At 37.5% G+C, this 26,934-nt stretch overlaps 1 protein-coding gene across 3 annotated transcripts in view; it reads right to left on the bottom strand.

Annotated features, from left to right (window-relative positions):
- The window catches only part of LOC121443798 (histone demethylase UTY-like), a 90,205-nt gene that overhangs the window by 49,593 nt on the left and 13,678 nt on the right, over positions 1-26,934 (bottom strand). For all 3 annotated transcript variants that reach the window (XR_005973705.1, XM_041645575.1, XM_041645576.1), the window contains exons 5-8: positions 23,111-23,169; positions 20,398-20,518; positions 8,761-8,815; positions 4,183-4,217 (exon numbers count right to left, since the gene is read on the bottom strand). Coding sequence is in view for 2 of the 3 variants with exons in the window: in XM_041645575.1 (XP_041501509.1) it covers positions 4,183-4,217; positions 8,761-8,815; positions 20,398-20,518; positions 23,111-23,169 (270 nt within the window). In the remaining variant the exon portion in view is untranslated. The remainder of the gene's footprint in view (positions 1-4,182; positions 4,218-8,760; positions 8,816-20,397; positions 20,519-23,110; positions 23,170-26,934) is intronic.

The following is a 26,934-nucleotide window of genomic DNA, read 5'->3' as shown; positions in this document are numbered from 1 at the left end:
GAAGGGAAGGAGGGGGGACCTGGGGAAACAGGAGAATTGGGATAAAGGAAAGGTGGATAGGGGAGCACGGAACCACAATTCTTAGTTAAGGGAGCCACTTTAGGGTAGGCAAGAGACTTGACCCTAGAGGGGCTCCCTAGTGCCCAAGATGAGGTTCCCAGTTACTTCCTTGGGCAGCTGAGGATTGGGAACCTGAAATGACCCTATCCTAGAGCAATACTGACGAATATCTTGCATATCATCATAGAATCTTCATCTGGTGATGGATAGAGATAGAGACAGAGACCCACACAGGAGCACTGGACTGAGCTCCCAAGGTCCCAAGGAGGAGCAGAAGGAGGGAGAACATGCGCAAAAAATTCGGGACCACGAGGCGTGCATCCACCCACTGAGACAGTGGAGCTGATCTACGGGGAGGTCACCAAGGCCAGCTGGACTGTGACCGAAAAAGCATGGGATAAAACCGGACTCTCTGAACATGGCGAACAATGAGGGCTGATGAGACACCAAGGACAATGGCAGGGGGTTTTGATCCTACTTAATGTGCTGGCTTTGTGGGAGCTTAGCCAGTTTGGATGTTCACCTTCCTAGATATGGACGGAGGGGGGAGGACCTAGGACTTAACACAGGGCAGGGAACCGGGACTGCTCTGTGGACTGGAGAAGGAGGGGGAGAGGAGTGGGAGGAGGGGGAGAAGGGTGGAAGGAGGGGAAGGGAAATGGGAGGGTGGGAGGAGGTGGAAACTTGTTTTTTGTTTATTTTTTTTCTCTTTTCGCAATAAAAAAAAAGAGAAAAAAAATAAATAAAAAATAAAAAAATCATAGAGTAAGGTAACCCAAACCCAAAACGACAAATATAATATGTACTCACTCATAAATGGCTTTTAGACATAAAATAAATAACATGGGAAATAGAAAAAGACAAGATCTCTTGAGTAAATTGGGAGCATGAGGGATCATGGGAAAGGGGAAAAGGTGAGGGAAAAAGGGAGCAGATCAGAGAAAAAGATATAGCTCAAAAAATAAAAAGAATTAAAATAAAACAAGATTGTTACTAAAGAAAACATTAAAAAGGAATATAAGAGAGATGAAATTTTAGGCATTAAAGATACAATAAAAGAAATGGATATAAAATTAAAAATAAATAAATCTTAAAAACTCCAGAAACAAAACATCTAGGAATCCTGGAACAATATAAAAAAAGCCAAACCTAAGAACAGATATAAAGGAAGAGAAAAGATACAAGTCAAAGGCATAGGAAATATTTTCAATAAATTCATAGAAAAAAATTACCTAACCTAAAGAAAAAGATTACTACACAAGAAATGCAAAAAGAAAAGTCCCTTCAACATAGGAGAATAAAAACAGCAAATGTATAGAACAAAGAAAGTCTATTAAAAGCTGCAAGAGAAAAATCAAGTAGCATGTAACGGCAGACCAATCAGAATTATAGCTGACTTCTCAAAGGAGACTCTGAAACGGCTCGTACATTCCAAGAGTCCACAGATTACTACTCCCAGCATATGATCACTATAAAGAGAGAAAATAAGATGTTTCATCATAGAACAAATTTAATAAATGTTCATCTACATATACATTCCTCCAGAAGGTGCAAGAAGAAAAATTCAAACCTAAAGAGGTTAACTACCAACTATGAAAGCATGAAAAATAATCTCAAACCTACAAAATCAAAACGAATATAAGTGCACACACACACCATCATCAACAATAACATAACAGGAATCAATAATCACAAGTCTTAAATATCACTAAACATCAAAAGTCCCTGTGGTAGTTTAAATGCAATTTGCCCCAATAATCTGGTTCCTCAAGAAGATGAAAACTGATCTACCTCAAGAACCAGCTATACCACTCTTGGGTATATACCCAAAGGACACTTGCTCGACTATATTCATTACTACCACACTCATAATATCCAAAATCTAGGAAAAACCTACATGTCCCTCAACAGAATAATGTATAAAGGTGATAATTTTACACAATAGGGTATTAACTCAATTTTTGAAAAAAAATCCATCATAAAATGTGCAGATAAATAGATGGAACTAGAATAAATCATCCTGAGTGAGAAACCCAACCCCCAAAAATATAGTATAAACTCATTTATATTTGGCTATTAGCAATTAAATAATTGATAGCCAAGTTACAATCTGTAGACCCAGAGAGTTTAGGCATTGAGGAACAAATAGGGGGTAGATATGGATGTCCCTAGGAAGGAGAAATGGAATATATTTTATAGGTGGACTGGAATGGGGGAGAAAGAACAGGAAGATCAGGTAGGAAGCAGAAGGTGAGATTGATGGGGGAGTGTCATATATCAATCTGTTGATTTCATTGGTTAAGCAATAAAGAAACTGCTAGACGGGCTGGAGAGATGGCTCAGAGGTTAAGAGCATTGCCTGCTCTTCCCAAGGTCCTGAGTTCAATTCCCAGTAACCACATGGTGGCTCACAACCATCTGTAATGGGGTCTGGTGCCCTCTTCTGGCCTGCAGGCATACACACAGACAGAATATTGTATACATAATAAATAAATAAATATTTAAAAAAAAAAGAAACTGCTAGGCCCATTTGATAGGCCCACCCTTAGGTGGGTGGAGTAAACAGAACAGAAGGCTGGGAAAAAAAAGCTGAGTCAGAGAGTCGCCATGATTCTCCCACTCCTGGGAGATGCAGATTAAGATCATTCCTGGTAAGCCAGCTCATGGGCTAAACAGATTATTAGAAATGGGCTAGTCCAGGTGCAAGAGTTAGCCGAGAAAAGGCTAGATATAATAGGCCAAGCGGTGTTTAAAAGAATACACTTTCCGTGTAATTATTTCAGGTAAAGCTAGCTGTGCGGAGCTGGGTGGGAACGCAGCCCACCGCAGCTCCTTCAACATGAGATGGGACTGAAGGAGGGAATAAAAGGAGGGACAGTAAAAACTGAAGTGTTTGAAAGTAAGTCTCCAAATATTTTAAGAGATCAAACTGCCCATCTCTTTTCATCATGAAGCTTCCCATATTGTGCCTGGGTTACATCTAGTTGAGTTGTTAGCTAAAAGGATTCCATAGAAATTCCCAAACCATGCTGTTGGCAAGTCAGCAGGTTGCTCTCCACAAACTGATAGCAAGGTGCCATGGCTGAAGACAACACCTATACGATTCTCTGAACATGGAAGTTGGATCTAGTGACTATGTAGAACCTTCACCCCAATTGTCTACATAGGTACTCCAGACTAACAACCCAACCACATTGCCCTGCCTGCAAAATATACTAGTATTTGAACCAGCTATGGAAACTACTAGACAGCTATCCTGAATAATTTTGTCATTAAAATAATTTCAGAACTATTTAATAAAATGAATACATTAAAAGATAAATGAAACTACAAAACCTAAAACAATAAAAATCATACAGGATGCATTTTGCATTTAAAAGATGAAAATGGGGGGCTGGAGAGATGGCTCAGAGGTTAAGAGCATTGCCTGCTCTTCCAAAGGTCCTGAGTTCAATTCCCAGCAACCACATGGTGGCTCACAGCCATCTAGAATGAGATCTGGTGCCCTCTTCTGGCATGCAAGCATACATGGAAGGAATGTTGTATACATAATAAATATTAAAAAAAAAAGATGAAAATGGAGCTGGGTGCGGTGATGCACACCTTTAATCCCAGCACTTGGAAGGCAAAAGATAGGGGGATCTCTGTGAGTTTGAAGCCACCTGGTGTAGAAGAGTTAGTTCCAGGACAGGCTCCAAAGCTACAGAGAAACCCAGTCTGAGGGGTAAGGGGGAACAGACATTAAGTGTTCTGTCAAAATGCTGTATTAAATATTGGTTGGTACACAGCTAGTAGTGATATTGAGGAATGATTAGATTATGAGAATGCTGATGACTTTCTTGCTGTGTGAGTTTTTAAAAGGTGTGCATAATTGGAGAAAGAATGTGATAAGCTTGTGAAAGATAAATATTTCAATACATGATTCTTTCCTATCAATCTCTATACTGCCTGATTACCATGAAACAAATATCTTTGCTCTACCATAAATTTTTTGCCATGATATTCTGCATTGGTACAAACACAGAAAGAATTCTAGACTCTGAAATTATGGGTTTTTCTCACATATTTTGTCACATTGACAAAACTTAAAACCTATTTAAAAAGATAAATTTAAACACTTACCTGGGTTTCATATAACTGAGCAATGTGAAACTGAACTGTAACGGATCAGGGAAAAAAGCAAATTTCAATTCATCCAAGTTTAAAATAAAGGTAAGAATACAATAATCCATAATAGATATTGATAATGCCAGAACATTTGAGCAAATTTTTAATAAATTATATTAAACAGTAAAACATTATAAGCCAAATAAGAAAAATATTGATTAGAAATCATTACATTAAAATTTTAATTTATTTATTCATGGTATATGAATGAAAAATCTATAGAAAAGTATTCATACAAAAGGCTGAAAAACCATCCAGTGGAAAAGAGTGTTTAGTCTACAAACACGACCTGAGTTCAAACCCCCAACATTGAAGGACAAAATCATATGGAACCCTATACCTCAGTCAGCCTAGCTGATAAGATTCTAGATTAGTAAGAAACTGCTTCGAAAGAAGACAATCACATACTCAAAGTGCATGAATCACAGAGACCACCCACCCACCCAGAATACTAGAAAACAGAAGGCATGGAAACAAGCAAACAAAAAACTTATTGAGGAAATTTCAGATCAAAGAATTAAAATAATTCTTTGTTAAAAAATTCTTATTTACTTATATTTTATGTATGAGTGCTCTGCAAGTTAACCTTCATGAATGAAGAGGGCACCAGATCTCACTATAGATGGTTGTGAGCCACCATGTGGTTGCTGGGAATTGAACGCAGGACCTCTGGAAAAGCAGCCAGTAAGTACTCTTAACCACCAAGCCAACTCTCCAGCCCCAAATTTTTAAATTCTTATAACTTGCTGTCTGACATCAAAAAAATTTTCTTATGTTCACAAAAGAGAACAATTTTTTCATGTCCTTCTATTCATATTCAATTCAATATAAAGAATATTTCCTTAAGAAAAAGCAAAGGTTGTTCCTGAGGATATGATTCAGCTAGTTAAACATTCACCCCACATGGGGGAGTACTAGAATTCCAAAATAAAAGGTGTATGTGGCAGTGTTAAACCCAGCAGACACAAGCTGGCTACAACCTTAATGAAAAACCTTTCCTCAATATATTAGAGAACAAGAGAGACACAACATCAAACTATGACATATACCCACACACAGACACAGATATACAAAGAAATATGTAAACATTCATAGCACTACACACATACATACAAAGAAAAACACAGTTCAGAAAATTAGTAATAATCGGAATTTAAAAATAAAAACAAAATACAGATTAACTAACTAAAACCATACAATTATAAAATAAGGATACTTCCAAAGTAAAAGACAGATTATTTGGCAGGTATTCCCCATTTCAATGGCTTAAATTATTCAACACTAATGATCACTAGGCAAACAAACAAAATACAAACATCTGAAATTAAATATGATATATTTTTTAATTTGTTTATTTATGAGAACTTTTCTACTAAAGAACTTTTCAAATTACATAAAGTATATTTCTATCCATTTTCTTTTGGAAGAAAAGTCTTTTTTTTAAAAAAAAAATTTTTTTAAAGATTTATTTATTTATTTATTATGTATACAACATTCTGCCTCTGCCTGCATGCCAGAGGAGGGCATCAGATGTCAGTACAGATGGTTGTGAGTCACCATGTGGTTGCTGGGAATTGAACTCAGGACCTCTGGAAGAGCAGCCAGTGCTCTTAACCTCTGAGCCATCTCTCCAGCCCAGGAAGAAAAATCTTAAATGCAAACCCAAAACTCTTGTTGCATCCTTTACACCTCCAACCTTTCTCTTCCATTTTACCCCTCTTGATGTCTTTACACTGACATTCTTCCCCACCCCCAAGACAGGGTTTCTCTATTGCATTGAAGCCTGTCCTGAAACTAACTCTGTAGACCATATTGGCTTGTATGTAGCTCAAAAAGGCCCCGCCTGTCTTTGCCTCTTGAGTGCTGGAATTAAAAGTGTGCACCACTGCTGCCACCACCTGGCAACACTAAAAATAATATAACAAAGATTCTACTAAAGAGTTGGAGATATGACTCAGAGATTAAGAGGACTGATCTTCCACTCCCAAAAAGACCCTCATGGCAGCTCATAATTATCTCAAACTCAGTTCGAGGAAATTGGATGCCCTCTTCTAACCTCCATTAATGTCAGGCATATGTGGTGTACATACATGCAGGTAAGACATGCAAATGAAAAAAAGTGCTTTAAAAAATCTGCTTAAAAAGCCTGACAGAAATAACAATCATAAAATCAAAGCTTAAGAGATTATGATCCAGTTACTACGAACTGGAAAAGCTTCATTTAATATATAATCTCCAGGATTGTTAAATTCTCAATAAATACATCTGCGAACACTTCATTAGAAAACTGTTAAATTGCTTTATAAACATATTTGGAACTACACATGTTAGTGCATACTTAGGAAACAGAGGTAGGAAGATCTTGAGAGTTTGTGGCCACCCTAGACTACACAGTGAGTTCTAGGAGAGCCAGGTTATGTACTGAGACTATGTTTAAAAAATAAATAAATAAATAAATAAATAAACAAATAGAAAAAAAATATTTATTAACTAAAATCAATCTGTAAAAGTCAAACAAGTTGTCAATTTTGAGACTTTATGTGGTAAAAATAAAAAACTAAACCAGGCAGCAGCATTAAGATTAAATAAAAAAATTTCCTATACATCAAAAGAAATAGTAATATAAACACACATATACACAATCAAAAATTTCATTTGCAATATAAATAAGGTTGAGAATTTTCTCTACTTCACTTCATTTTTAATATGTTTCTTTGACTTCTACAGTAAGTAAATAAAAATCTCATGTCATTTCATTACTGTAGGAAAGGATTAAAAGAGGATTAAAAGCAAAGAAAAGGAAAAAAAATTAAAACTCTACTTCTTTATGTGTGTACACATCTGGTGAATGTAATAAGAAAATAACTACCAGAGGTAACTCTGTCATATTCTTACAATCTGACTTTACACCAGATTAGTCTCAGGTTCCATACTGACTCACTATCATAGCAGAAGTATTATACTTCAGAAGGTAAAGACATTATTAATATTTTATTCTTCACATATTTAAAGCAATATAACTGTCCAAATAGAAAATGTTCAAATAAGCCAATTTCAATTACAGACTAAAAACTGACAAATATGGACACCAAAACAAACTTTATTCCATAATATGTTTCAAATTATATATAAATGTTATGCCCAACACAAATCATATAATTTTAAAGATGTTAGTCATTTCTTAGGCCTGAAAGCAGTATATTACTACAACTTACACTTACTGCTCATTCATTTAAATTTTTTTAAAAAAAGAAAGCGTGTTTACACTTAGTATTCTTTATGAAGCAAATTTTTAAAATATTCTTTGAAAGAAAATTTCAAAGACAGTCATAGTTTGCTGCCATCCATAGGATGATGTAGTGAGAATTCAGCTGATAAATCACCAAGTTTGCCCACTGGGATCCAAAATTCCAATGAAGGAGGCCCGCATGCAGGGTGATTGAAGTTTATGTATTATGAACAGTCACTGTCCTTACTATAAATTCCCTGTGAAGTCACAGTACCCCCCGTCTATGGGGGGATTCTTCGCAAAAACCTTAGCAGTACATTAACTGATTACTGAGCACAACTCCCCCTATGCACTGGTATATTGGATGACTCCTCCCAACAATGCATGATTCTGGCAAGAAGGTAATCAGTCTCTCAACCAGATCAGTGTATGAACTTAGAATATATGGATGGAATTCTTAGAGCCAAAAAACTCCTTTCAGCCAGTTAACATGTGGTGTAAGTGCCAACAGGAACCAAACACCAAAGGCTTCCCTGTTTCTTACATATGTTGCCTAGTTACCAAATACTCCTTCTGTCCTCTGAGAAGAGCAGCATCCTGAAAAGATGGTTCTTGCTTTGCTCCTGATTTTCACTGTTTATAACTTTCAGCTTATTTACCTAATCCCATTTAAGAAAACAACAAAAGTTCACATCTTCTCCTCTTAGATCTCTTTAATGACTTAGTCTCTCTCTTAATTAACCCCCTTTCCCTTTAAGAAGTTATCAGAGGCTTAACCATTCCCACTTTGAGCTATAAAGAAAGGCTGAGCAAGCCTTTGTATAAAACTTTTACCTGTTTCTGGGACACTGAAAAACTCTGGCCTTGTACATGATTAGGGTTGGAGAATTGGTGATTGTACATGTTTATAAGCTAGAAACTTTTGCAGCACTACAGATCAATAAAGAGCACATGAAATAAAGATCATGACCCTCAGATTGTGGGTAAAGTCATTATAGAGATCTCTGACCCTTCACTCCTAAGAAGCATTTCGCCTTTGGAACCCTGGATAGGGGCTGGAGCAGGTCTCACAGCCCCTAAATAGTCCCTATAATATGCTAATCCTAAGACATTACAACAGAAGAGGATTTTTTCCCATTAAAGACAACAGAAGGGGGGTATGGATCTTATACTAATATTTGATACAAAGAAGTAAATCATTTCTCTAGTGTTCTTTATTATTAAAAATGCACCCAAAGAAATTAAATCACAGAAACAAAAACAATACATATAATTTGAAACTCACATTCATAAGACAAAAATACTTTCCACACTGGACAAAGTACAGGCATTACTGTCGATCAAAGCTAGCTGAAAATGCTGCCAAAAGAAAGTGAAAATACAATGTGTTAGAATTCCATAAAATAGCTTTTTATTTCTTTTTAAAAGTCTATAAAATGAAACTACTATAGTATAAAACTGAAATATTTAACTCAAAATAGGTATTAAAAGGTAGTGATTAATGTTGAAATGTTATCAAGAAATCCTCAAAATTACATTTGTGCAAAAATTTTTGCATATTAAATCCTGAGTCAATATTTTAAGCATAAAATGAATAAAATACTAAATGACAAAAATTATTAAATGGTGATTACCTGGAAACCTGGAAAGCCAATACATTTCTGCATCAAATCAAATCTTAAGAAATTTAATATGAACTTCATAGGCCAAATTATACAACAGTGTGTAAAACTTAATAAAAATATATCTATTTTTTCTAATTTTCAAAATGACTACATTTCAAATATGTAACACATTTATCTAGTGTCACCTGTGGTAAGAAACATACAACAGGTATAATAGCTATTCACATACATACATGCTTTTTCAAATTGGCAAACATATCTCTATGTATAAATTACCTGGGTACAAACTGATTTAAGACGCAATATTTAAGCTTTCTACTCCTACTTTTTTATGTTCAGTTACCAACAAGAGTGGCTTGTTGGGGGCTGGAGAGATGGCTCAGTGGTTAAGAGCATTGCCTGCTCTTCCAAAGGTTCTGAGTTCAACTCCCAGCAACCACATGGTGGCTCACAACCATCTGTAATGAGGTCTGGTGCTTTCTTCTGGCCTGCAGACATACACACAGACAGAATAATGTATACATAATAAATAAATATTTAGAAAAAAAAAGAGTGGCTTGTTATTCTAAGTTTCTTGCTTTTTGTTTTTTAATTTTTTTTGAACATATTTATGTTCATGGGTATGTTTCCTATATGTACATATGTACATATCATTTGTTGTGGATAGCAGCAAATGCCAGAATAGAACATCAGATCATCTACGAATAGAGTTACAGACAGTTGTGAGATAACCAACCTGTGGGTGTTGGGAATCAAATACAGGTCCTCAGAAGAACAGCCAAGTGTTCTTATCACTGTGCTATCTATCCAGCCATGGAAAAGTCATTTGTAATGCCATAGTATTAGCTTCTTTGCTTAGCTTAGCAGTATCTTTTTCAGGGTACAGTCCTGGTTAGTTTTTTGCCAACTGGACACAAGTCATCTAAGAACTTCAACTGAGAAAATTGTTGCCACCACAATGTCAATAAGCAGTATGAGACACATTTTCTTGAAAAGTGACTGATCTGAGAAAAACTAACCTACCATGGGCAGTGACATCACCAAGCTCAAGGACCTATACTGCTTTACCATAGTCACACTACTGTCAATTGTTGAGATGCCTATCTCAGACTAATATTGTCTGATTTTGCCTTTGAGGTCTCTTTGTGTTTCAATTCTTTTCAATTTCCTATAAATAATGAAATTGTAACAAAATCAAAAATAAAAATTTAAAAGTGGGCAGAAGCTGGCAGTGGTGGTGCATGTGTTTGATCCCATCACTGGGGAAAAGGAGGCAGGAGAATATCTCTGAGTTTGAGGCCAGCCTGACCTAAAGAGCGAGTTCCAGGACAGCCAATGCCACACATAGAAACTCCAGCTTGAAAAACACAAATAAATAAATAAACAAACAAGAAGAAAGTCTAACAAATTCAACAATCACAGACAGATGACACAATTTAAACTGAAGAAATCATTAAAATGGAGAGATTATCAAAGAAGCGTTATAAACGACAAGAAATATATGAAAACAAACAAGTGAAAGTCATGACATACATTCACTCAAGAGGCACAGGCAGGTGGCTCTCTGTGAGTTTAAGTCCAGCCTGGTCTACAGAGCAAGTTCTCAGCTAGCACAATACAGAGAAACTCTGTCTCAACAAAACAAAATTATTATTATTATTCACTGTATATAAGCATTTTAAGCCAAGACATGATACCTACCTGAATGAAAACATGAAGACCTGATTAGTACTAGATATATTTGAGGAAATGGTTTATTGTAGATAGGAGGCAGGACAAAGAGATATCTAGAAAATTCCAGCCTGAACTAGGCCAGTGGGCTGAACCAGGTCATTAGGGGATGGGAAAGAAGAGAGGAAGCAAAAAGAGCACATGGGAACCAAGAGCACTAAGGAGGCACAGAAGACCAAGTGACTGGAAAACAGAAGCTTGGAGAAGGGACACAAAGCTCAGGAGCAGGGACTGAGGGACTGAGGGACACTAGCAACCAGTATCTACATTAATATGTTAAATATATACTTCAGTCATTTGTCCTGAGTTTCTGTGATACCTAACATGGTTTGCTATTAGCTACTCTCCTTAAGAAGAGGAAAGACAGGAAAATAAATGCTGGCAAAGAAGAAGAAATAACTCAGAAGTAATGGTGCTTAGCGGTCAAAGGCAGATAGATCTGCATGAGTCTGAGGCCAGCCTGTTTTACACAGCAAGTTCCAGGACAACTAGAACTACATATAGACACTATGTCTCAAAAAAGAAAAATAAGGGGAAAAAAAGGAGGTGAAGAAATAAACCCTCAATAAAATAAAAATTAGAAGGTTCAGAGTTTCTGAAAAAAATAAAACTCTGAGGCTGGAGAGAAGACCCCAAGTTCAATAATCATCATCAGTATGGCTAAGAACTATCCCTAATTCCAAGTCCCTTTTTGGTCATCTAAAGGCACAAGTTATGCATGCAGTACACATACACTGGCAAAACTTCACGCATGTAAGTAAAACACTAACAAAAGACATAATGTTTCTATAAGAAATGTTCAATGAGTCTTCTATCAGATAACATAAAACTAGTGTTTACAATAAAAAACCCAAATCTTTTTCTTTAAAAAAAAAAAAACTCCTCTTATCCCCCAAACCATTACAAACTTTTGTTTATGGAAGGGCCACACAAATATAATGCTAGGCCCCTAATAACTCAGTTAAGAACTAGGCCTGAGTTCCTGCCTCTTGAAACTGAACAAAATAGTTTCTGAGGAAGACATGAACAAGGAGCAACCAATCACTAGTGCCCCTTGACAGTGAAGACTGCACATACTAAGCCTGGGCCAGAACCTCCATTACCTTTAAGGCAATGACCAAATAAAGACAAAGCCTGGGATTGTTCAGACATGCCCAATAATGTAGAAGCTATACCCATTGGCCCTAACTAATTAGAAATGTACTAATATAATTGCCACTTGTATAAGTCAATCCCAGATAGAATCATCACACTGCTTTTAGAATTTTAGCCATGTAGAACTGTTTTCCTCTAGTTGTATAAAAGAGACTGCAACCTTTTCTTGGGGGTCACCATTCACCATTTGCCTTTGTGTTAGATGTGCAACCCTAGCATGATGGTACTTCTATTTTTGAGATTTAAAAAAAAGAATGCTCTTGATTGCTTGAATGGGCAAAAGTCTTTTCTGGGACTTCTCCAGGACCCTAATAGTTTACATAAAGGTCCCACTTGATGCACAGATTTAAAAAGTTCACCCTTCACCTCTTCTCTTTTTATTTCCTTTGAGCTTTTAAAATAGTCTATGGAAGCTAGAAAGGTGGCTCAGAGGTTTAAAAACACTTGATGATATTAAACAGAACCTTAGCTTCACTTCCAAAACAAATGATAGCTAACAACTGTCAGGTGGAAACCAAACTCCATTGTCCCAAATTCTGGGGGTTATGGAAAAGTCAGCATTTCCCAAGAACTTGTGAAGCTGATTCCCTGCTACCAAAGGAGAAATTTCCCTTATTACTACTAGAAGAATGGACAAATGGCTATGTGTGGTGCTTATTAGCATACAAAGCTCATGTTGGTCTCCAGGCTTCCTCAGTACACCCAATACACCACCCCTACCCTAAATTTTTCCAGCTCGTAGACTCCCCTATCCCCAGCTACTCACTCTCCTTATAACCTTCCTATTCTTGCTTACTTTCTCTTGTTTCATCTCTAGCTCTTCTCCTATAGCCCTCACCATGCCCACTCTCTCTATCCCTTTGTTCTCCTTCCATTTCTCTCAGAACCAGAGCCAGGGTGCTGCCCATATTCAGTCTACTACTTTCTGTCTCTGTTCTGGATTCATTCAGATGTTTCTGCTTGGTCTCTCTCTGATACATACAATAGGCGATGCCCCCAGTTAGTTCCTTGGGCAGCTGAGGATAGGGAACCTGAAATGATCCTATCCTATAGCAATACTGACGAATATCTTGCATATCACCATAGAACCTTCATCTGGTGATGGATGGAGACAGAGACAGAGACCCACACTGGAGCACTGGACTGAGCTCCCAAGGTCCCAGTGAGGAGCAGAAGGAGGGAGAACATGAGCAAGGAGTCAGGACCACGAGGGGTGCACCCACCCACTGAGACAGTGGGGCTGATCTATTGGGAGCTCACCAAGGCCAGCTGGACTGTGACTGAAAAAGCATGGGATAAAACTGGACTCTCTGAACATGGCGAACAATGAGGGCTGATGAGAAGCCAAGGACAATGGCACTGGGTTTTGACCCTACGTAATGTGCTGGCTTTGTGGGAGCCTAGCCAGTTTGGATGTTCACCTTCCTAGACATGGACAGAGGGGGGAGGACCTTGGACTTTCCTCAGGGCAGGGAACCCTGACTGCTCCTTGGACTGGAGAGGGAGGGGGAGAGGAGTGGGGGGAGGGGGAGAAGAATGAGAGGAGGGGGAGAAGGGTGGGAGGCTGGGAGGAGGCGGAAACTTTTTTTTTTTCCTTTTCTCAATAAAAAAAAAGAGAGAAAAAAATTTTCCCCAGGAATGAACAGAGAGTAAATATACAAATACAGGAAAAGCATCCATACACATAAAATAAATTTAAAGTAAAAAAAAAATTCTTTAAAAGAATTTAAACCAACCAATGTCAAGACTGTGAGGTCGGAGTCGGATCTCAGCAAAAATAAGAACAACAGAATTTAAAATCTGAAGAGAGGGGTTAGGTAATTTATTTTCTGCCTGTTTTTCCTTAATTGTGTCAGAAATATATTTGAGGTGGCAAAGAAAAAGGTCAAAACTCCATTTGAAGTGTCTGGACAAGTCAAGGCTCGCTCAGTGTAGAAGGAAACACAGAAAGGAAGGACACTTGGTTTTTTAATGCAGGTGGCAATTGTTTTTTTCCAATTTTTGCTGAGATCCGACTCCGACCTCACAGTCTTGACATTGGTTGGTTAAACACTGAGATGCAGAGAATGAAGCAGTAATCTCTATTAAGTTACAGGCCAGCCTGCTCTACATGGCAGAAATCCAGTCTTTTCTTGTTATGTCTTGCTATTTATTTTTATGTTTATGGGTGGTTTTCCTACATGGATGTCTGTGACATGTGCATGCCTATTGTCTACAGAAGTCTGAGACATCAAATTCCCCAGATCTGGAATTATAAGTGTTGTTAACTGTCAATATGGATGATGCTTGGAACCCAATTTGAATCCTTTAAAAGAGAGGCAACACTCTTTAAAGGTTCAACCATTTCTCCACTCCCCTGAAAACATGTTTTAAAAACTGCATGTTGGTGTAGGAGCTCCTTCTGTTTATGTGTTGCTTTCATTGGTTAATCAATAAAGAAACTACTTGACCTGATAGGGCAGAGCTTAGGGAGGCAGAGAGGACAGAACTGAATTCTGGGAGGAAGAAAGCAGAGTCACAGAGAGCCGCTATGGAGACGCCAGGTCAAACATGTTGAATCATTCCCAGTAAGCCACAATATCGTGGTGATACACAGATTATAAGAAATGGGTTAAATCAAGATGTGAGAGTTAGCCAATAAGAGGCTAGAGATAATGGGCCAAGCAGTGATTTAATTAATACAATTTCTGTGTGATTATTTTGGGTATAAGAAAGCTGAGCAGCTGGGTCAGCAAGAAGCCCACCCTTCTTATAACAGCATGTCTTGTTGGATGAAAGTGGCCCAGTAATTAGGAGGCAGAGACAGAGGTGGATGTCTGTGAGTTTTGAGGCCAGCCTGGTCTGTAAGAGTTAACAACAACACCCTCCTCCCCCAGAGCCCAAAAAAAAAAAAAAAAAAAAAAAAAAAACAGGCCCTATAGGCCTGGTGAGCCTCTCCCCTGAGTTCTTTCATTAATGACATCTTCTTAGAATGTTTTTACACCTCTACTTAATTGCTTCAACTTCTCACAGTGCTTAAAAGTGCATTACCTTTCTTTATTTGGTCTCCTTCTCTTGTCTATTGATTTCTCCTATTAGTTAATAAGGAATAAACTGAAACACTGGAACTGAGCCAATGAGGAACAGTCACTATTCCTCTTACATTAGGAATAAAAAACTAGCACTTTAGACAAAATGTTCTTGCTTTCCTATTTTAGAATAGGACTTTTACTACTAAAATAAAATTTGTTTTATTGAGATACCTTAAATTGTGTGGTGGCCTTTTGATTTGTTATCCTCAATTGTGGTTTTTGGTTTTAGTTTTGTTTTTCCAGAATTTTATTTGTTTTTGTTTTGTGATTTGAAACAGAGTTTCTCTGTGTAGTTTTGGAACATTTCCTGTCCTGGAACTCACTCTATAGACCAGGCTGGCCTTGAACTCAGATACCCTCCTGCCTCTGCCTCCTGAGTGCTGGAATTAAAGACATACCTCTTGGCTTCAATTGTGTTTCTAACACACATAGTAAACTGCAGGACAGCCAGAGCTACATACTGAGATCATGTCTAAAAACAAAACAAATAAGATTTGGGGAAACAAGGACCTTCCTTTTTTTCTTTTTCTTTTTTAAAGAAAACAAACTATCTTTTTTTCATTTTACATATCAATTCCAGTTCCCATTCCATCCCTTCCTCTCCAAGTCTACTCCAACACCCTATCCCCACCCACTCCCCAGAGAGGGTAAGGCACATTGCTTCTAGTAAGAACCAAGGCCCTCCCTATTATATCCAAACTGAGCAAGGTCTCCATCCAGAGAATATGGGTTCCAAAAAGCCAGTACAAGCAGCAAGGACACTTGCTGCCACTGCCAGTGGCTCCGCAGTCTGTACCAGCCATGCAAATATCATCACATTCAGAGGGTCTAGCTAGGTCCTATACAGATTCACAAGGATCTTTCTTAAATGAGTCATGTTAGATAACTACATATGTATTAGCAGGATTAAAGACCACTGAAGAGAGTACCAAAGTCTATCAACCGCTATAACCACCTTTAGACTTATAACTTCCACTTTTTTCTAGTAACACAAGAAAACGAAACATCATAATTATGCCTTCATACCATTTAAAATATAAATCTAGAGAAAAAATTCATGTTATCTAAAAAAAGATTATGTACCTGTTAGCATCCACCACAGCAGCAGCCTGCCTTTGCCACCAAAGCATTTATGTCATCACTGGGTGCCTTTCCACTGTCAGCTATGTGACATTTGCAGCCCTTTCAAAGTGCCCAGCAGGCACAGTTTGCCCTCTTTATCTCTTTACCTCGTTTCTCACATCTCTTGCCTCTTTCCCCTCTTTGTCTCTTCTTTCCTCTCTTAACTCTTTTTTTCCTCTCTTACTTTTCTTCCTCTTGTCTGTCTCATTTTCTCAAGTGCCCACTTCAACTCAGCCTTCCATTCTTCCACTCTCCCCCTTACCTAACAAACCTCTTGCACCAACTCTACATCAAAGGGCATTTTCGCTTAGTGATAACCTTGGCAGGGTCAGCCAAAGGTACCCACTTGGCCTTCGATTATATTTATCCTTTCAGGAAAGGACCTGAGTTCAGTTCCCAGCACACATGTTGAGTAGTTCACAACTATCTCTCTGAATTCCAAAAAGCTAGTGACCTCTTACAACTTCTTCTGGCCTTTGACGGTACCTGGACTCATATTAGACAACCAACAACACAACCAAAACAGATACATTAAAAAAAAAAAATCTCTTAAAAGATTTAAAGTAGGTGGTAGTGCACACCTATAAACACAGCACTCAGTAGGCAGAGGCAGAAAGATCTCTGTAAGTTCAAGGATAGCCTGGACTACAAAGAAAGTTCTAGGTCAATTAGAACCCTGTTTTGAGAGGAGAGGAAAAAATTAAATGGGGTGGTACACACCTTAAATCCCAGCACTTGGGAGGCAAAAGTAGGTTGATCTCTGAGGCCAGCCTGGTTTACAGAGTAGTTCCAGGAGCCAGAAATGTACAGGAAAAAAAAAACTGTTTTGCAAACAAACAAAAATATTTAAAATGCCATGTAAAAGGAATTGGGTAGAGGTATCAGGGCATTGTTGAAGGCCATTAATGAAAATCTACTTCCTACAAATCAAAAAAGAAAAGAATCTCCTCTAGCATTCAGGAGAAACAGGGTATTTGCCCAGCATGCACACATATTTATAATAACTGTAATTTAAGAATAAGAGACCATGAATTTGAGGAGTGACAGGGATAAGAGAGGCAACAAGAACACAGGGAGTAAAAAAAATGATGTAAATTTAACACTCATTAAATAACATATTAATTTTTAAAAAAGACTTAATCTGACTGGGTTTGCCAGTCAACTTTCTCAGGAAAGCTGATTCACCTAAAGAACCACTAAGAAGATAAGAGAAATAATGATAATAGTAATGAGATATTGTACTCATCCAGAAACTCGTCAGTCTATAAAGTTGCTGGCAAATCTTCAACACTAACCCTGCCTGTTTGTCTGAGTTCTAATTCAAAGGGTCTAAGTTTTCTTTTTTCCCTTTGCAGAACAGGCCAAAATTCTAAGCAAAACTACTATGTTACTCTAGACAAACATCAATCTTTCCCTGTGATAATGAATTCCTACCAATGTAGGGTCTGCCTGCTTTCTTAGACTATAAATTTATGCATTCTTATTCATCTCTATCCTCTTAGGAACTGCTAAGATTTAAAATTTGCTGACAATAGTTTGCTTTTTTGTTTCTCAACTTCAACAATCCTCACTACCCTGGCCCCTGTCTATCATCCAGCCTAACAATTTCCAAGAGAGAACACTTATTTACTGGTAACAAATTATCAAAACTGTTGTAAGAAAAAAAAAAAGGTTTCAAAGCTAACAGTTCTTCCATATTGCTACTAGTGTACAACATGAAGTTAGAATCCAGACCTTTCTGATGCTGCTACAAAAGTCTCATACTCTGTGATCTCTTGTGCTGGTATAAAGAGTTGATTGACTATACCAACTCCTAAACAGTCTCATAGACCTTGCAGCCTTTCTGTTCTCACAACTCTAACAAAAAAAATCAACTCTTTTTTTTTCTCTCTCACCAAGAAATCTGTGCTGTGGGATAATGCTCTTGAATACTGGAAAGATTTGTCATGCACATTGGTTTAATAAAACACTGAATGGCAGTAGTGAGGCAGGAAGTATAGCTGGAGCAACCAAATGAGGGGAATTCAGGGAAGAGGAAAAGAAGAGACACAGTCACCAGCCAGATGCAGAGGAATCGAAATGAGAATGTTGCACTGAGAAAAGGTACCAAATCACATGGCTGAACATACACTAGAATTGTAGGTAAATTTAAGTTGTAAGAGCTAATTAATAATAAGCCTGAGCTAACAGGCCAAACAGTTTATAATTAATACAATCCTCTGTGTGTTTCTTTGAGACTGAATGGCTGCAGATCTGGGAGGGACAGAAACGTCCATCGACAAGTCTGAGGTAGACTGACTGCAGGCATATAACATAGGTCATATATTAACAAAACCTGTTGTTTGATGAGGCCATGAGTTCAAGGCCAGCCTGGTCTAACAACTGAGTTCCATGATTGGCTTCAAAGCTACAGAGAAAGGAGCAGATACCTTATTTTACAAAAGTAAAGTGTCTTTATGCAACTCTGTACCATATTCTTCCAAAATTATTAATTACTAAGCATTATTAACAAATGGCTGCTCCCCTGAATATGTTCACCTCAGAGCCTATCTCTTAAACACTTTCCCTTTTCCCTCCCTAAAATCTAAATGGTGAATCCACATAAAAGATTAATGAAACCAACATTATCGGTTAATATTCAAGATCTTACAAAATAAAACATGTTGAAGTATGGATATACCTCATCTTAAAGAGTTCTTGATTAGTATGTAAAAAACTCTGGGTTCAATAACCAGCACTATGTAAAAGAGAACGGTGATACATATCTGTGATCACTGTCATCTCTACAGTTTGAACTATTTATCTAAGATACATGAGATGAGACTATTTCAGGAGGGAAAATAATAATTCTTTCACAGTTTAAGCACTAAACATAAAATGTCAAAATATTTTTCATCAAGTAATATGCTGAATACAAATACTTAAAAAACAATTAATGCTATTCTAAACTCGCATACCTTCATTTCCAATATAAAAATCTCAATCTAGAGTCATATAACCCACAAAGTAATTCACTAAACATTGTCCTAAAGAAATTTAATAATGTTTCTTAACACAAAAATTACTCCAAAAAGATTCTACACCCTTAGCCCTTAAGTCTAAGCAATTACAAATTCTAAATCTAAATTCTAAATCTCTAGCAAAGTTTTCATAGTTCAGGATCATGCAAATTTTCCTGTCATGAAATAAACTTCAAATATTCTTTCACTCATCATATTTTTGTTCTATATTACTGCTTGTGTTGTTATTTTAACATACTACCTCTGAGAAACCTATCATTGACTATGAAGATTAGACTGAGTCAAAACTTTGCATGATCCCTTTGAGCCTTCCCAAAGTGCATACAGCTATGTTCTAACAGATATTCAAATTACTCTTAAAAAAAAATACTTATTCTACTCTCTAGTACACTCCTTTTATCTACCTATAAATATGAACGTGACTCTCTTAAAAAAAAAAAACCTGCTCTATACATCCATACTACAAAACCTTTCCTACTGCCATAAAACACATCCTTAATCGACATATATTTTGTTTACTTTTATATCCATACAAAGTGGTGTCAGTAAACACTGACTTATATGTTAAATAGATACGAAAATACTTGGAAAACATTTTCATAGCATTGCCAAACTCAAAAAGTATATTGATAAATTACAACCTTTTAATCATAAACAGATGAGTTTAAAACCACTTTACTAAAAAGAATTCATAAATTAACAGAGCAAATAAGCAAATCAGTTTCCCTAATATCATTTCATAATTTTATTATCAGTCGTCACTTAAATAGTGAAACTATATAAGCATAAAAAAAGTCCTACTACTAGTAACTACCAGGATAAAGAGGTGTCTCCTAGAAAACACAAGTTCTTTAGAAAGAAAAACCTACTGAAGTTTGAACTAAGTATAAGACAATCCATCTACAATAATAATTTCTTTTCTACATTTGCTTTGTTTTAAGTGTAGTCAAGGCTAATTATCCTATTAACCAATATTTTCACCACTTTCCTACCATAAACTTCTTTAAATCTACACAAAAGACAAAATCTAAATTTAGAGAAACCATTTTATACCTTAAAATCAAGCTCCATCTTTTTTTTCGTTCATATTTTAAATTTCTTTCATAGTGTTGCCATTAACTTCAACATTTTAAAATAATATTTAACAGAACAGATACAACAGAAAGAGATAGAAAACAAATATGATTATAATATACCTGAAAATTTCAACCACTTACCTTTAAACTAGACTCATAATCTGTATTCACTTTGAACATAAAACCAAGGCGTAAATGAATTTCCTTGGCTCTGCAAAAACTGGGGTCAACATAAAGGACATCTTGAAATGCTCTAGTTGCCCTGAAGAGAAAAGATATATATAGAAAATATTTTAAAAGATTATGTATGCAACACATGTATTCTACATTATACAGGAAATACTCTAGTTTCCTAATGTGCACTGAAACGTGAATGCTATTTTTACACAAACCTATGAGTAAATAATAAAAACAAAACAAAAGACAATAAATGTAGTTCAACCTAATCTCTTCTCAAATTCTGCAATTATCTCATGTGATGGCTATTCTTGGTTGTCAACTTGACTACCTGGAATGAACTATAATCCAGAAATGGAGGACAGATATTGAGACAACACAACCACCACCTTTAATCCAGACCTAAAGGCTGGAAGGCACATCTTTATCCAGGGCCACAACTTCTGTCCCCAGCCCATTTAAGGACAATGGGTTAGTTCTTCTCCTGCTTGCCCTCCCTTGTCAGCACATCCATTCCTTTACTGGCCTTGAAGCCTACTTTGGCCCAAACAGAAGACCACCTGAGACACCCAGAATTGTGAGACTGACCAGCTACTAGTCTTGGATTTTCCATTCTCAGCTACCCATTATTACACTGTAGCCACTGAAAGTCATTCCAATAAATTCATATATGTGTATATCTATGTACATGTGCGTATGTGTATATACATATACATATAAAGAAATTCATTCCCTAAGTTCTGTGACTCTAGTAATCCCTGACTACTACATTTGACAAAATTTATTCTAATAAAATTTTTAGGTGATGAAAGGTGGCCTTGAACTTGCCCTGTAACTATATACGTCTTTGAACTTAGAACTTATATCATAACTCCTAAGAATACAAGAATGTGACACTTACTTGTTATTCTAGAAGGTTTATTTTTCCTTTCATATTTAGTTGACAATCCACTTGCAAGTTAGTATAAGAAAGAATGATTTAGGGCTGGAGAGATGGCTCAGAGATTGAGAGCATTGCCTACTCTTCCAAAGGTCCTGAGTTCAATTCCTCAATTCCCAGCAACCACATGGTGGCTCACAACCATCTGTAATGAGGTCTGGTGCCCTGTTCTGGCCTTTAGGCATACATACAGACAGAATATTGCATATATAATAAATAAATAAATATTTAAAAAATAAAGAAAAAAAGAATGATTTAGAAAAGGTCAGTTTTGAAATTTTCCTGTTCGGTTTCCTAGAGTCTATCATAATTAGAAAGAAAATTATTTTCACTTCAACAAAAAGTATCATCTTAACAGAGAAGTGATGAAACAAAGTCTATATAACCCTCACTGGCCTGGAACTCAAAGAGATATGCATGTCTGTTGGGATTAAGGATATGTGCAACCACAGTCAAAATATATCACATTTTTCATGAATTAAGGACTAACATTCAGAAGCACAGTGTGGTGGTGCACCTTAAAGCTAGCAGTGGGAAAGACACCAGCCTAGTCTACATAGTAAAGTTCCATTAACTTCCTTCTGACTTCAAATGGGGTGAGAAGTCAAAATGGTTCCTGCATTTAATATTATCTTATCTATTACTTAATGCTCAGTGAAGAATGATTAATATCGGTAAACTTTTGAAAAGGTTCATTCTAAATTCTGACATTTGTTGCAAATTAAGAATGGAGAGATGATGCAGTAATTAAGAGCACTTGCAGCTCTTCCAGAGTACCAAGGTTCAATTATTTGAAAACATAAGACAACATTTTACCTCCAGTTCCATCCAGTTTCTGGACTTTGCACGCCTTTAAATGTATATAGTATACTCAGAGATATACATTGAGGCAAATACCAATGCATTAAGAAAAAAAAAATACTGTTTTAAATTTACAGCTAAAAATGGAAACATGGCTCAATGGTTAAGGGTGCCTATTGCTCTTGCAGAAAAACCAAATTCAATTTCCAGGTAGCTCACACTTAACTCTAACAACAATCCCAGAAAATCCCATGCCCTCTTCTGGCCTCTTCAAGCTCTGCAATATATCACACACAAACCCACATTTATATACTAACATGTAGATTTTTTTTTCAACTTACAATTACAAGTTGCTATCGCAATCATTGTAATGGTTCTTATCATTACATTATTTGAACCTATGTTAAAAACTTACTGGTCAGATGATGTGCTTTTGGGAAGAAATCTAACCTAATCAATAACACACAAGTAGATTCTTAGGTTACAAATAGAGTACTGATGGGAAGAGATGAAAATCTTTGATGGAAGACCCTGTGTGAAGGAACTAGGTTAGTAAGGACACATTCCCTGGAACAGTATCTTGACATGCTTCCTCTGAGTATTTTCTCATTTCACTACAGTGTGCCCACCACATCAAAGCCCACAGCACAGAAATCAAAGACCTAAATTACTCAAATGTTGAAATCCACAGTGACTAAAAATAAAACAATTTTCCTCTTAAACTATTTCTTTTGGTTATTTGAATCCTAACAAAAACCTATTAAACTTTCCAATATTTGTGTAGGCAGACCAAAGGAGTAAAGAATCAAAACTCATTGGAATTCTAGAAAGGTAAAAATAGTACTACTAAAAATTCAAAGTTACAGACATTAATATACTGTACTTATTACATATAGTATACTTCACTGGAAAAAGTTAAGATTGTTGTGAACTTACCAATGAAATGCATTGTAGTAGAAGTAAACCAAACCAAGACCATATAAAAAGGCAGCATTCTGTAAAGCAAAATAATTTTTACTATTTTTTTCAATTTGTTGTTACACATATTAAGAAATTAAGGTTGGAGAGATGCCTCAGTTGTTGGAGAGATGGTGCTTGTAAGAGCACCATCTGCTCTTACAAGACCCTGGTTAGATTACGAATGTCAACACGTCAACACATCTGTAACTCTAGTTCTAAGGAACTTGCCACCCTCTTCTGGCCTCTGTAGGCCAGACCAAAAAAAGAAAAGAAAAGAAAAGAAAAAAAAAAGCCAAGCATTTGGTGGCACTCACTTTAAATCCCAGTATTCAAGAGGCAAAGGCAGATATATCTCTACAAATTCAAGGCTAACCCACTCTATACAGCGTTCCCAGACATACATAGAAAGACCCTGTCAATATAGCAAAACAAAAAAATTTAAAACAGGCATATAAGGTATTCTTACTATTCTACCAAGTGTCACAATGCATGTAACAAAACAACTGACCAAAGCCAAAGAGAAGACAAGCAATATTGAGAATATTTAGTTTCTTTCCAATCACTCCATTCTTTGGGATTCCTAAAGAATGGAAGGGTGCCCTAAAACTTCTCTTTGCAGAAACGCCTAATGACAGGAAAGCCTACAGACAATCTCTTTGTATTCTTCTACTTTGGGGGAATTAGGAGGATAAGTCTTGATATAGCTTTGGCAGACTAGAAACTCACTAAGAAGGCTAGCCTGGAACTCACAAAGATGTGCCTGCTTCTGCCTCCTGAGTGTTGAATTAAAGGTGTGTGTCATCACAACCTGGTTTCCACTATGTAAATTATAAACAGATTTAGTGTTTTTGGTAGTAATAAAAGAAATGCAAATCTAAATTTGTTTTTAAGTTAAAAGCAAAATATTTTAACCTACGTCACTTAACCAATATAAGAGTTTAATGTCCAAGTGTATAATCTGTTTAAATTCCAAGTGCTAAAATCTCACTATTCTTTTAAAAGGAAACATAGCTTCATAGTAATAAATTACTATAATTTTATGTTGTCTGAATTTCCATTTTCAGAAAAGTTGAACTTTTAAGACAAGGCTTAAGTAAGTAAGTCCTTAAACATACCCTAAAACTTCATTTTTCTGGAAACTTCCTCTATACCCTAAATAAACTGACTAGGACTGATATTTAATTGCTAAAAACTCTAATTCTATCTCAAGAAATTTTGTGTATGTTTTGAATCTTAGCAAATACTTTTGGCCCATAATACCCATTAAGCTCTCTATTTCTTACTGCTTATACAGGATATGTTTCCTATTATACTCTCTCCTTTAAAAAAAGAAAAAGTTATCTAGACCAATTTAGGCATAAAGAGAAAATTAGTCTTTATAAAATAAAATTGTTAGTGACTACTTTAGAGGCCTACCAGTGACCAGTTCAGGCTCTATCTTTGGGGGGGGCGGGGGGGGGGGGAGCTTATTAGTTAAAAGTTGGTCAATAATGCTCCATCAAATGATGACTATGACAAACATTTCCACTAGCCCAGCTTTTCCTCTTTCTATGAACTATCTAAGGCTTTCCTTCCAATCCATTACTCAAACTGCAGGTACCTAGAAGCACTCTCTAACTGAAATCCACAATGGACAAAAGGCTGGAAATCAAGGTAAGCAATTTTTACTTCCCTTTCTGTTCTGGCTTATAATTTCTCCAGTCTCATTGTTGGGTAAAATGGTCAGGGAAAGAACACCCTTCACTCCCCCACCCTCCCCTCCTCCACCCTTCCCTCCCTCCCTCCCTCCCTCCCTTCCTTCCTTCCTATCTCCCTTCCTCTTTCTCTGCCTCCCTCTCACTTTCTCTCTGCACACTGACTTCCCCAGGCCTGTACACACCCCCTCTAATAAACTCATAAGTGGGTTTGTTGCATTCTCTGCATTCCTTCCCACTCGTGCCAGGCAGTAATTTTATTAGTGCCATGAAACTCAAGAGGCTCCAGCACTGAGCCCCTCTCCCATGGTCAGGATCTGGAACCAGGCATTTTTTCTGCAACAACCACATGTTCCATCTTCCTGAGCCTGAGCACAATTTCTACATACACTACCAGCTTCAACTGGAGAGCTTCCTTATTCTGGCCCGCTTAATCGTTTCTCTGACTCTTGCATTCCTGGAAATCTTCTGGTGTTCCTAGAAATGGGAAAACAGTGTCCAACCAGTATTTATGGCAGCTATGATTGAGCCCTTTGCTGACATTCATGTCTGGATTGCTTCCATTAGCTAAAATTGTGTTTGGATAACCTGGGATCAGTTCTCCCTTTTTCTTTTTCTTTTCATTTGGACCACTCATCAGTGGTCCCAGCCATGATCTCTCTGGCTTCTAAGTCACCCCGACCAGAGTCAGTCAGGCTTTAACACCCTGCTTGTAGATATAGGATGTTGTCCTACATGCCCTGCAGTGTTCTCCGCCATTTTATGCCCTGCCTACAGATGGGAGATGTTCCCCTATAAGACTTGTAGTGTCACCATTTTCACAGGTTTTCACAGTCTCAACTATGGGTAAGCAAGCCATTCAAGACCATCAAACCAACCTCCCCCTGGAATGTCTTTTAGAGGCCCTTAATGCCCTACTTACAGATTCCCACACTTGTCCAACTTTGTTCAAAAAAGTGGACTCGTTACAATTTAGATAACAATTTAAAGTGGCCACCTAATGGCACCTTTGATCCTGATATTTTTTTTTTATTTTTAAATGTTTATTTTTTCTTATATTGGGCTATTTTTGTTTTTGAAAAAAAAAATTTCCACCTCCTCCCAGCCTCCCATTTCCCTCCCCCTCCTCCCACCCTTCTCCCCTTCCTCCAACTCCTCTCCCCCACCCTCTCCAGCCCAAAGAGCAGTCAGGGTTTCCTGCCTGTGGAAAGTCCTAGGTCCTCCCCCCTCAGTCCATGTCTAGGAAGGTGAACATCCATACTGGCTAGGCTCCTACAAAGCCAGAACATGAAGTAGGATCAAAACCCAGTGCCATTGTCCTTGGCTTCTCATCAGCCCTCATTGTTCGCCATGTTCAGAGAGTCCAGTTTTATCCCATGCTTTTTCAGTCACAGTCCAGCTGGCCTTGGTGAGCTCCCAGTAGATCAGCTCCACTGTCTCAGTGGGTGGGTGCACCCCTCGTGGTCCTGACTTCTTTGCTCATGTTGTCCCTCCTTCTGCTCCTCTTTGGGACCTTGGGAGCTCAGTCCGATCCTGATATTTTATAGGAGCCTTTTAACTACTGTCAGTGCACAGGCTAATGGAAAGGAGTTCCCTTATATCCAAGCCTTTTACTTATAAGCTCTAAGCCTAAGTCCTCTTCCTTGCAAGTTGTTTGCCTGCACACAAATTCCTGGACCCAGCTAATGAACCCCACCTTTTTGACCTAAGCAGGCAGCTACCCCCATTCCTTCAGCTCCTACCACCATTCCTTCAGCTCCTACCCTTTTTGTTAGCTCCCACCCCCACTCCCCCAACTCCTACAACTGTTCCTTCAGCTCCTACCCCCATTCCTCAAGCTCCTACCCCCATTTCCTTCAGCTACTCCTCTAGACCACGCTAAGGAGTCCACACCTTCCGAACAGATACTTCTGCTCCTTTGGCCTCTTCAGCTCTCGTGCTTCCCCCACTAACTACTACATCAGCCCCGCTGCACCATTCTTTCTCTCTGGTGCCTAACCGCAGCAGCCACCTGGCTCTGGCACCCACCTTTACACATTCTCTCACTAGCTCATGTGCTGCTATGGAACCCAACCCTGACCAAGCCAAGCTAGCTGCAGTTCTCCC

This window comes from Microtus oregoni, unplaced genomic scaffold (genome assembly GCF_018167655.1).
Source record: "Microtus oregoni isolate MIOR12 unplaced genomic scaffold, Mior012 000113F_000, whole genome shotgun sequence".
In the NCBI taxonomy this organism is placed as follows: Eukaryota; Metazoa; Chordata; class Mammalia; order Rodentia; family Cricetidae; genus Microtus; species Microtus oregoni.
Note: the sequence above shows the minus strand (reverse complement) of the source record. Positions and strands in the feature narration are given on the sequence as shown.